The 12,242-nt window shown below is 33.9% G+C and overlaps 1 protein-coding gene across 1 annotated transcript; it reads left to right on the top strand.

The window, feature by feature from the left end:
* The first annotated feature begins 4,990 nt into the window (after nt 1-4,990).
* On the top strand, nt 4,991-5,900 carry LOC145112372 (protein DOWNSTREAM OF FLC-like). The gene is made up of 2 exons (XM_079048541.1): nt 4,991-5,208; nt 5,426-5,900. Exons 1-2 carry the CDS (start codon nt 5,058-5,060, stop codon nt 5,749-5,751), a joined length of 477 nt encoding a protein of 158 aa, XP_078904667.1. The 5' UTR covers nt 4,991-5,057; the 3' UTR covers nt 5,752-5,900.
* The last annotated feature ends 6,342 nt before the right edge of the window (nt 5,901-12,242 follow it).

Below are 12,242 nucleotides of genomic sequence, written 5' to 3'. Positions count from 1 at the left end.
GTGTGTACGTGGTGTAAGCTGGGCGTACTAGGGCATGCCCTAGTATGCAGGGCGTACATCAGTGTACGCGGGGCCTACTTACCAAAGATGAAAACCCTAATTTTTAGGGTTTAGCTCATATATAAGCATCCTTATGGCCTTATTTTCCTTCATCTTATCAGTCTCCACCCTGTTCTTCGTGTTTGAAGCCCTAGAACCACCTTGTGAAGCCATTTCAAGCATTAAAGTGTGTGTTTGTGTGCTTAGAAGAAAAAGGAAGGAAGCCAAGCTCATCTTGAAGGAGTGAAACACCTTGGATCTGGAACTTATCCCTTATTTGCAAGTCTTCTAAGGTATAAAGCTTGCATCTTTGTCTTTCAATCTTGTAGATCTAGAAATGGGGGTTTTAGTGATAGTTTTTGGTCCCAAATGTCTTATCTTGACCATGGCATGTTCTTGATGTGTTGAGTTGTCCTTTTAGACCCTAAGAGGGGTCCTAAGTCATAAAAATGAAGTCCCAATGGCTAGTTTTGCCCCATGCATCTTGTAGAACGTCCTAATGGATTAAGACCTTGAGTTAAGATCTTAATGGGCATGTAAAGTCCTAAAGTTGGAAACTTTATGACTCTAGATTGTATTTAAGCCTTGGATCTAAATTATGGACGTGAGTGCTTAAGCCATTAAGCACTTATTAGGTTTTGAAGGATGCGAGAGTACGCCCCGCATACTCGGAGTACGCCCCACGTACTCGGTCAACCACCCCGATGGTGGTCAACTGTGAGGCTTCGTGTACGCCCATAGAACCTCAAAAGTACGCCCCGCGTACGCACCCTGAGTTGACTCAGTCGAGTTGACTCGGTTGGGTTGACGCGGTTGGCTTGACTCAATTGACCTAGTTGGTTTGGCCAGTTGACTTTGACCAAGTTTGACCTTGAGGGTATTTTGGGTATTTTGGTATTTTGATGGAATTGGTCAACTTGTGGGAGTAGGTGTCGGTTAGAGAGCTGAGATTCGGAGTTGGGACCTTATCAAATTTTGTTCAGTTTGCGAGCAGAGATTCTGAGATTCGGAGTTGGGACCTATTATGCATGCTATTTTGCTGTAGTGATCTGTTAAATCGATACCCTAGTATATAGGATGTTGCTATGCTTAGTGATCATTTGATATGTCTGTTGTCTTTTGGCTGACTATATGTTTATTTGTTATGTATATGTGTACATATTTGGTTGATGGTTGAGGCTTCACCGCTTTGTGTGTAAGCCAACAGACCGGGTGAATTCCAACCCGATGGTTTAATGGGCCTGAGGGTATTCCATCCCGAGGATGACAGTACCCGTTTTGTATTGGCATTCCAACCCGATGTTTGAGGGGCCTGGGGTATTCCAACCTGATGGTTGACTGGACCCATAATGTATTGGCATTCCAACCCGATGGTTGAGGGGCCTGGAGTATTCCAACCCGATGGTTGATTGGACCCAAAGTGCTGTTATATATATATATATATATATATATATATATATATATATATATATATATATATATATATATATATATATATATATGTGTGTGTTATTTGGTTATGTGTTGGTATTTTGAGGGAAAATCACTAAGCTTTGGGCTTACATTTTGGTTTATGTTTCAGGTACTTCAGAGGACTGCGGGAAGGCGAATGCGTGACCGTACACATCCTCATGTTTTGGACTTATGATTTTGGGAACTCTGCTGTTGAAATACTTTTGAAACTATGTTTGCAAACAATTTGTGAAATTGGTTGGTTTTGAAAAAGCTTAAATTTATCATGATTTTTATGGATGTTACAACTTCAACACTACATAATTTCAACATACCTTTGAATCTGTGAACCAGGTGGAACTGGAGAAAGCTCAACTTAAACATTGGTATACATAAATTTCACAGTTGTAGATGAAAAAAAAAATCAAACCAATAAATGAAAAGAAATTACAAAACAAAACATGGGGAAGGCATGTGGTGCCTTATATGACATGCTTTCCTCTTAAGCCTCATTTTTTCAAAGCCTGTAAAGGATTTCAAATTTAACAAATTAAAAATTAAATTAAAATCCCTAACTTTCAATTTGTCTTTCTAGGAACTAAAATTATAGAACATAGCATATGGGAAGAGGCAAAAATAAATACCCATCAAATTTCATGTTGATAAACATCCCCTAAAGTGAAAGTAATATATATGAGATAGAGGGAAAAGGAATGAGTGAAGGAAGGACAGGCTTTTTATTCTCTCTGTGATCAGAAACAAAATTCAAAATCATAAATACTTTAGATAAAATCAAAGTAAAGCTTTTCAATACAACAAAAATAACGAAACAAACCTGATTGAGATTGGTAACACCTTCACAAATTCGATCGAATGGTCTAGACACAGCTTCATGATTATAAAAAAACACACAAACACGTCAATTGAACGAGCCCAGAAGGGTTGGTTCCCGATTCTGATTTTCGATTTTGAAGTCGTTCCCTCCGACGATCTTGTCATCTTCGAATGCACGTCGATTGAACGAGCCCTGAAGGGTTGGTTCTCGATTCTGATTTTTGATTTTGAAGTCGTTTCCTCCGATGATCTTATCATCTTCGAACGTGGGTGGGTTAGGATTGATCGCCGATAAGAGATTGAGATGGGTAGAAGTGTAGAAGACAGACTCGAGCTCTATATTTGAAGAAGATGATGTTGTTTGTTACAGGATGCAACTGATACCTTAAATTAAGGGATATTAAAGTATATTGGAGAATCGAGGAGTAGCAATGTCAATGGCCCCGGCAGAGTATCCCAACTCCAGCCTCCTCTCTTCTTCGACGCCATCTTCTTCAACGATAGGGAAAAGATTATTGAAAGATTTAAGGTTGAACGTCTTGTTATATCCGATTCATGAAAACATTAATTTGCCTAAATTAAAGGATTAATCATTTAATTATTTAAGGATTAATCATTTAATTATTTAATTACTAAAATTAATTAACAGTTAAAATTACTATTTTACCCTATCTAGGTTTTTGAAATGATTGATCCACAATCATCCCTATATCCACACAACAATTAATTAGAATATATATATATATATATATATATATATATATATATATATATATATATATATATATATATATATATATATATATATAGGGAAAAGTTCAATAGAGAACCATAATTATTGATCTTCAAGGAACCAAATCTTTTTTTCAATTTCTAAAGCTTATTCTTTATCGAAAAAAAAATCTAAAAATATCTAAATTCATATATTAACATTGTGAATGTGAAAAATATTTTTTGGATTCACCGTGTGAATCCGGATTCACATTGTGAATTTTCAAAGATTCACATTGTGAATTTGACGTAAAAAAAATCGAATTTGATATCATTGGAAAAAGGATAAAAAGTTATGAATTTCTGTATTTTTAGTTTTTTTTTTTTTGATAAAAAATAAGTTCTAAAAGTTGAAAAAAAGATTGGTTCCTTGGTTTCTTGGTTAATTATGGTTCTTTATTATATATATATATATATATATATATATATATATATATATATATATATATATATATATATATATATATATATATATATAACCCAAATGGGATTTACAAATGTGCATTTAATAATAGTCTCTTTGATTATGGGAAATATGAGTTCGCACTTAGATCCGGCTTCAATGGCCTACATTTGCTTTTCCATTAACTCCGTTTGTGCACATGATGTTTAATTAGATGCTACCTTTAGAGTACGATGTGTGCAACAAAAGTTCGACTAGATTTGTGATGCCACTCAGGTTTTAAAATAATACTAATTATATTTTTCAACTTAAGGAGAACTGTCTTTTTATTTCGAGTATATAAATTTTAGACAAGTAAATTAAAATACCCATAAGCATGATATGGATACAACACTTTGAAAACAAAAAGTCTAACTCTATGACGAAGCCGGTTATATTTAAAGAGCGCTTGGGATTCCTTTTAAAACAACTTTTATCTTTTAATTTTTCAAAAAGTTAAAAAATAACATTGGGTAATGAAAAAGATCTTTAAAAATAACTTTTTGTGTAGAAGTAAAAAGTTAGTTTTTTCAAAAGTTATAAAATTCTATCTTTTTGTGACTTTTGGGACTTTTTAACGTGTAAAGTTAACTTTTACCCTAAAAGTTAACTTTTACCCTAAAAACAAATACAAACACATTTTAAAGATTTTATTTTGAAAAGAATCACTAGCCAAAAAATCATTTTACAAAAAGCACTTTTAACCTTAAAAAGTAATCTCAAACACCCCCTTAGATTTTTCGAGAGTATAAAGACCGTGGACTTTGTTTTGTTGTTTTAGACCATTGGGTGTGGTGATAGGTCTTATGAAGCTAAATAAGTCACCTCACGTACCAACATGTTATAAATGAAGCGGGAGTGGTGTTTCCATGTTATAACCTAATGTTGTCTATGTGTGTGTGTGAGAGAGAGATAGATGATTTGATTGGGTGTTCCCTCCCGTACTCGTTACCTCATTTCATAACAACACATCTCATAATGGAAGACTGGGGCAGTGTTTCAGCCGTTAACACGATGTTGATATGCCTCCACGTAGACAAAAACATTAATTACTTCTAACTTTATTAAATGAAATTATAATTGTATCATATTGTTTCATTTAATTTCATTATTTTGTTGCATTTAGTTCAATGATATGTTAACTAATGACAAGAATTTTGATAAAAAAAATACTCATTCTTAAAAATAAGTTATTATTTTTGAACGAAAAAAATAATAATAATAATAATAACATAGACTATTAAGAAGTTTCAAAATTATCTATTCTTTGACGGTGATTAATGAATTAATAGTTTCAAAATTATCTATTCTTTGACGGTGATTAATGAAGCAAGTGCCGCATGAGTCGCTTTCATTTAATACCATGTCGATCACACATGGGCACGTGATTAGATCTCACTTTCATTTCTCCTTCCTATGCAAATATCCATGCACTATTTAGTATTTATTCCCACCAACTCCAACTCTAAACCATCATCAATACTTCCTCTCCTTTCATCCTTTCTTCAACCCATCAACAATGGCGAAACTATTGGCTCTCTTCGCTCTTTGTCTCCTCCCAGTGCTTTCCTCCTCAATAGCCACCGGTAATACGTTCAGCCTTAAAGGTCGTGTCTACTGTGACACCTGTCGTTGCGGATTCGAAACCTCCGCCACCAAATACTTAGCTGGTACGTATATCTCCATCTCTTTCTTTCGTTCCATCATCTGGGTTTTCACGTCTGTTGCAAATTAAAACTAAAAACCTCTTGGAATTCATATTTCTTGCGAGTTAAACGTAAAAACTTCTTCTTGGGTTTGAAATTCTTCATAACATCTAAACTATACTCCGTTTTGCACTGCTGCACACCAACTATTTAATGAAATGTTTTTTTTTATCATATGCAGGTGCGAAGGTTAGAGTAGAGTGCAGAGACAGGAACTCAATGAACCTGAGGTACACCATGGATGCAGTAACTGATGCTACAGGAACCTACCATATTGAAGTGGGAACTGATCATGGTGATCAGAAATGCGAGTGCACCCTTGTGGGCAGTCCAGACCCTGGGTGTGGTAAGCCAAACATTGGTCGTCACCGTGCTACAGTCATCCTTACCAGCAACAATGGCATGAACTACGGTGCTCGTTATGCTAATGCAATGGGTTTCTTGAAGGATACAGCATTGGCTGGCTGCCCTCAGCTCATCAAATCTTACTTTCCTGAAGACATTTAGTTTGATTTCTTATAGTTATTGGTTTTAATCATCTTGGTAAAATTTCTCATTTGCTAAAGAATAATCACAGATCGAATTTAGTGGATTTGTTATATTGTGTATCATTGACATAGTTATGAAATGGTACAATCATTTCTCTTGTTGGTTTACTTATATGTAATGCTACGTCTTCTCTTATTAAATATCCTACTTAATATATATATATATATATATATATATATATATATATATATATATATATATATATATATATATATATGATACAATTATAAAATTGTTTAGTTGCTTTTTATTATTATTAATATTACGCGAGCCGCATGACGCTGAGGTGGAATTAAGTTTTCACTACGTGAACACCCCCTCTCCCTTGGACCTAACGTGGTAATTTACAAACAAACAATAAAAAATGTAAAAACCAAACCATAGACAATTAGACACGATACAGGAGAACTTCAACGATATAAAACCGTATCAAACCTTAAGTACGCAAAATTACAAGTACCTCTAAAAGTTCAGAAGTCAAAGAACTGTATCAATGGTTGTCAGTTAATGCATGTTCAGAAGTCCGAAGACTAAATTGTTAATTCAACATAAATAATGGAGGATATTTGTAATTTACTCTACAATTTATGACAGGAATGCACATAACCAGGAAATTCATGTTATGAAGATGTTGAAATTTGAAAATGGACTTTTGGAAACCAAGCACGAGAACATGGGGAGTACTTCTAAATTCCAACAATATATTTCATATGTCTTTCTCTTATTTAACAAAAGTCAACTTGTGTAAAAAAACATTTTATCCTGATTTAAGAAAAAAAATGTTCTTTTTCTAAAGTTAATAACATCGTTGATTGATTATTAATTTTTGTGTTTTTTTGTTATTTTCTCTATTTTTTAAAGATGAAAAATAGATTCCAATCCCGTCACTTATCTTGGGTTACCAGTGGGGCGAATATGTCTCTTATAAAACACTGGAAACCACTGGTTGATAGATTCCAATCCCGTCTCTCATCATGCAAAAGCCAAAACTTTATATTTTGGGGGTCGGATCACCCTCATAAAATCGATGCTTGGAAGTCTTCCTATTAGACTACACTTATTTGTATTATATTTGTATGTCATTTTTTATTCTTTGAGGGGTTTATATGTAATTATCTCCACTATATAACGAGCATAACCCCCATGTCTTTTGACATGGAGATTCATTTACACATGGTATCAAGAGCCAACCCCTCCCTTCCTCTCCCTCATTAAACCTTCGATCCCTCCTCTCATCTTCTCTTCTTTTCGGTTTTCTTCTTCCCCTCTCACCGGAATTCTATCACCACCGCCGCCTCATCATGTCAACATCCAATCCCAATGATACCACCCTTCCCAAGAACACCATCATTCACATCATCACAATCCGCCTCTCCTCCACTAATTACCTTCTATGGGTGAATCAAATGACCCCACTCCTCTCCTATCAACATCTTTTTGGCCATGTTGACGGCTCTTCTTATCACACCCCCGAACCAGAACGGCGGAAACGTCCGGGGACGGGTGACTTCATCTTGTAATATCATCACAGTGTATATAATTGAATCAAAAACAACATTATCGTCACACATTCAATAATACAACATACAGAGTTTTACATCATTGTATTTGTTCACAAAAGTTACATGCCGAAATATTAAATGTATGATGGAAAATAAAATGCAACAAAAGTCCACATGTTCTTGATGACCGACCTGCTTAACGAGTCCCTGAAAATACAAGTTATTTTGAAAAACGTCAACATATATAATGTTGGTGAGTTCATAAGCATGTTTGTATGAAAAACTTTGTATCATTTTGTAAACACTAGAAAGTTCGATATTTTCCGTAAAAATGGTTTGAGAGTTTTGTTTCAAATCTTGTATTAAAGCATGTCTGTTCATGTTTTTGAAATGAATAAAGAGAGAGTTCCAGAAAATCCTATATTTTTGTCACAACTAGCATTTTGGCTAGGAAATTCTAGTCTCATGTAAACATCATCTACTGTGATACTTGTAACCCTAATTTGATATTATACACTATGCTCATTCAATGACAACAAACTTAATCAATGTTCACAAGTAAAGTTCACAACCTTATACAAAGCATCTCATGTAGTCAACCAAGGGTTGAAAACCCTAAAAATGCCGGTTCAAGTTTAATATGAACTAGGATTCTCTTATTGGGCTTAATGAATCAATAAACCTTCAACTTGACTATTTTGGGCCTAGGAACCCTAATTGGGCTCTAATTGGACCCACGTTCATAAGATTTTAGCATTTTGGGTCATGTGAGCCTAGAATGCATCTTATCTCTAATGGGCCTTGTTGGGCCATAAATGATTTCATTTGCCGAAATGGGCCATGAACCCTTTTAATTGGGTGCCATTGGGCCGTGAACTTCCATAAGGGCCCATTGGGCCGGAAAAATATTACTAGGCTTCATAAAATTAGATCAAAGCCAAGAATGGGCCAAAACCATTTCATCTTCATTCCTTTTAGCCCATTTTCGGCCCAATATGTATATAAACAAAAAAAAGAGAAAAAGAGAATTAATTTGCACTTGACACATCACTTTTGCATGGTGATTCTCCATGCAACCATCACTTCAAACCTCTCTCCTTCCCTCTTCTTTTACTCTCGGTCGAACCTCATCCCTCATCCTCTCCACTTTCTTTCAAAATCTCTCAAAAACTCTCTCAAGAACTCCTCCTTCCTCCTCTAACTTTTCGAGATTTTATGTGTAGTTTCAAGAGGTTTTTCATCAAGATCATCATCCTTGGTAAGTTCTTACTTGAATCTATGGTTTAACTTCTTGATTTCATCAAAAAAACTCTTCTTAAACCATATCATTTCATGATCTATACTCTTGAACTTCATAGAGTTTGAAAACCACCTCAAGGATCTTGCTAGGGCCGAAATCTCCTCATCTTCTTCATCAAAAACCGAAACTTCAAAGCATAGTGAGTTCATACCCCATTGTTTTTCAGTTTTGCTATGTTTTTGGGGGAGGATACAAGTTGCTATGTGTTAGATCTATGTATTTGTGCATGTTTATCTGTGTTTTCTAAGTTATATGTTGTTATTGTGTGAAGAACTTCATAGATCTTGACAATATTTGGAAACTACAACACTTTATACAACTTACCATAAGACAAATGTGCTAAATAAGTTAAGAATGTTGAAAAACTAAACAAAATCTTGTAAAAGGACCCTTTTTGACAAGAAAACAAAAAGATGAAGCCTCTTATGATATTCACGGTTTTTCAAGGACCAAAAGAGTCATTTTTGTATAAAAATGGGTTTTTATGACATTGCGGTTTTAAAAAGGGCCAAAAGTGTTAAATTTCGTATAATGAGCCTTAATATTTCAAAGGGCCTAAATTGTAAATTTACGAATTTTATGGATTAAATTGTCATTTAACACAAATTTGAGCCAAAAAGGTAAATTTACGGTTTTAGGTGCTGAAAATGTTACTATATTTGAATTTGGGCCGAAAATGTAATGTTTACAAAACTTGGGCCGAAAAAGTCATTTTATCTAAAAAGGGGCTGGAAATGTAAATTATATATATATATATATATATATATATATATATATATATATATATATATATATATATATATAATTTACACTTCCAGCCCATTTTTAGACAAAATGTTATTTTCGGCATATATATATATATATATATATATATAATTTACACTTCCAGCCCATTTTTAGACAAAATGTTATTTTCGGCATATATATATATATATATATATATATATATATATATATATATATATATATATATATATATATATATATATATAGGCCGAAAATGTAAATGTTATATTAATGGGCCGAAAACACCAATTTATATTTACTTGGGCCAAAAAATGTCAACTTACATACAATTGGACTAAAGATGTAAATTTACATGCTTATTGGGCCTGGATTATAATTTACATGCTTATTGGGCTTGGATTATACATTTACATGCTTATTAGGCCTGGATTATACATTACATGTTTATTGGGCCTTAGTGGCCCATATACATACTTATTGGACCTAAACAATACATTACATGTTTACTGGGCCTTAATGGTCCTTCTACATGTCTGTTGGGCCTCGTACATTCATATACATACTCGTTGGACTTTTCAAACATAAAACATACAAGTAAACATTATATAACATAATACAACATTCGCGTAAACTCAGTCTAGGATGCTAGTAAAACATGTCGGTTGACACCTCTCGAGTGTACAATCGTAGTATGTAGTTATAACCAGAGTCTCCTGAAGGGAGAGTAAGAGTTTGTGTATAGATCTATACGGGGTGACACCCCACACCTGAGTTGTTCGCTACAGTTAGACTAGGCCAGTCTAGGGTGACAACCCTTCCCGTAAATCAAGTCGGCGCCTAAGAACGCCACGACAGGCGGATTCGTCATAACTAAGTATGGTTAAAACGGCTCACTTAGAGATTCTCTCCAACATAATTTTATGGAACACCTATAAAATCTTGTTGATACAAAAACATACATACAATGATATGCAGTATTAGGGTTAAGACCACAACACTTTTATAAACATAAAATATAGGATTTTCTGGGGTAATACACAGTTAAACAATACCTTTTACTTGCTACAGAAAATACAGGGTTTTATCTGAATTACATTTTTTTATATACATTCCAAATACATAAAACACACATGCATTAATACTTGATTTTGATAATCACGTTCAAACCATTTTCTTTTTCAGAAAATATCCGAATTTCTGGTGTCTTACAAATAATTCAAAACTTTTCATCCAAATATGCTTATGAACTCACCAACATTATATATGTTAACGTTTTCAAAATAACGTGTATTCTCAGGGAATCGTTAAGCGGAAAGGTCAACAAGAAATGTGGAATTTGTTATATTTTATTATCATCATACACTAAATATATTGGGCATGTAATTTATGATATTGTACTTGATGTAAACAATGTTGGTTGTATTTTGATATGTATGATGATGGTGTTGTCTAGTTTCAATTATATACAATTGTAATGATATTACAAGATGAAGTCACGCACAAGCCCCCGGACGTTTTCCGCCGTCTGGTTCGGGGGTGTGACAGATTGGTATTAGAGCATTGTTTATAGTGAACTGGCATATCTAATCATACTTGAGATGCAACTATAAATACAATGAGACTAAAACACTCTGAATTAAATGCATACCTAGGTATATATTAAAACAATAACACTAAAAGTCTCTGGAGGAAATTGAACACTATGATTAAACCCGGACAGTTATGTGGTCATATTGTGTCACACCCCAAAACCGGAACGGCGGAATCGTTCGGGGGTGGAGGACGTCATGTTTATGTTGGAGATAGTGTCTAAGTCCATAACTATATTTGGTATGTACTTGACCCGACCCGGCATGGTCCATTTGGGTTGCACTTCACCCGAACAATTTACGAATAATCTTTTGAGAATAGTATAAGTTATGATTTATTAATATATTATAAGTTCTAATATATTAATATAAAATCATATTATTTAATTAGTGTTGATCTATAATTAATTTAGAATTAATTTAGAGATCAAAAGTATGACTAATTAAATATGGGCTCTTGTATTTATATAGTGTGGGCTAATGCTTATTTGGAATGGGCTAGGCTTGCATGGAAAGTCCATGGATACTCCATGGAGCTTTAACCCATGGATCTCATGGAAATGAAAAGACATGGGTATTAGGGTTTACATGGATGTAACCCTAATCCACCACACTATATAAAGGAGGCTTTGGTTCTTGAAATAACACTAGTTGATGTGTGTAAACCAAGAGGGCCGATTTCAAGAAGTTTGTGACTATTCTCTCAAGTTTCCAAGTTTGTGGTGATTTTTTACTTCCATTTGAGGCATCCACATTATTGGTGCTAGGCTCTCAAACTCCAAGCAATCAATTACTACTACAAGGTAAGTAATTCTACTAGTTTTATTTGATTCAAGTATCCCATGTCATGCTAGTTAGGATAAGAACCTTGGAAAAATAATTATTTGCATGTATCTTAGTCAAACATAGATCCAAGGTTTCTAGGGTTGCATGTACACCATAGGAGTGTTAGAATGCTCAAAACCCATCAGTGGTATCAGAGCCTGGTTTGTTTATTTGATACTTGATGCAAAAAAAAAAAAAACTAGAAAATCGAAGTTTTGTTCAAAAGATCGTATCAAAATTTCAAGTTTTGTATATGTACTTACGATTCTTGAAATTTTTGATATGAACATTCATAAAGATATGAGTTTAGAAGATCATAGAAATTATGTGCTAATAATTGATTAGATTAATTCTTGATCTTTATGTGTTTTAATGGAGTCCATAACTAGTTCTTAAGTTATGGATAACCAAAAGTCACATTTATAAATAACCATTAAAAGAACACATAGGTTACAAAAAATGAAGAGTCTTCATTTTTAATAACAA

Source organism: Lactuca virosa, chromosome 5, assembly GCF_052849685.1.
Source record: "Lactuca virosa cultivar CGN04683 chromosome 5, Lactuca_virosa_CGN04683_v6, whole genome shotgun sequence".
NCBI lineage: Eukaryota > Viridiplantae > Streptophyta > Magnoliopsida > Asterales > Asteraceae > Lactuca > Lactuca virosa.
This window is presented reverse-complemented; position numbering and strand designations above follow the sequence as displayed.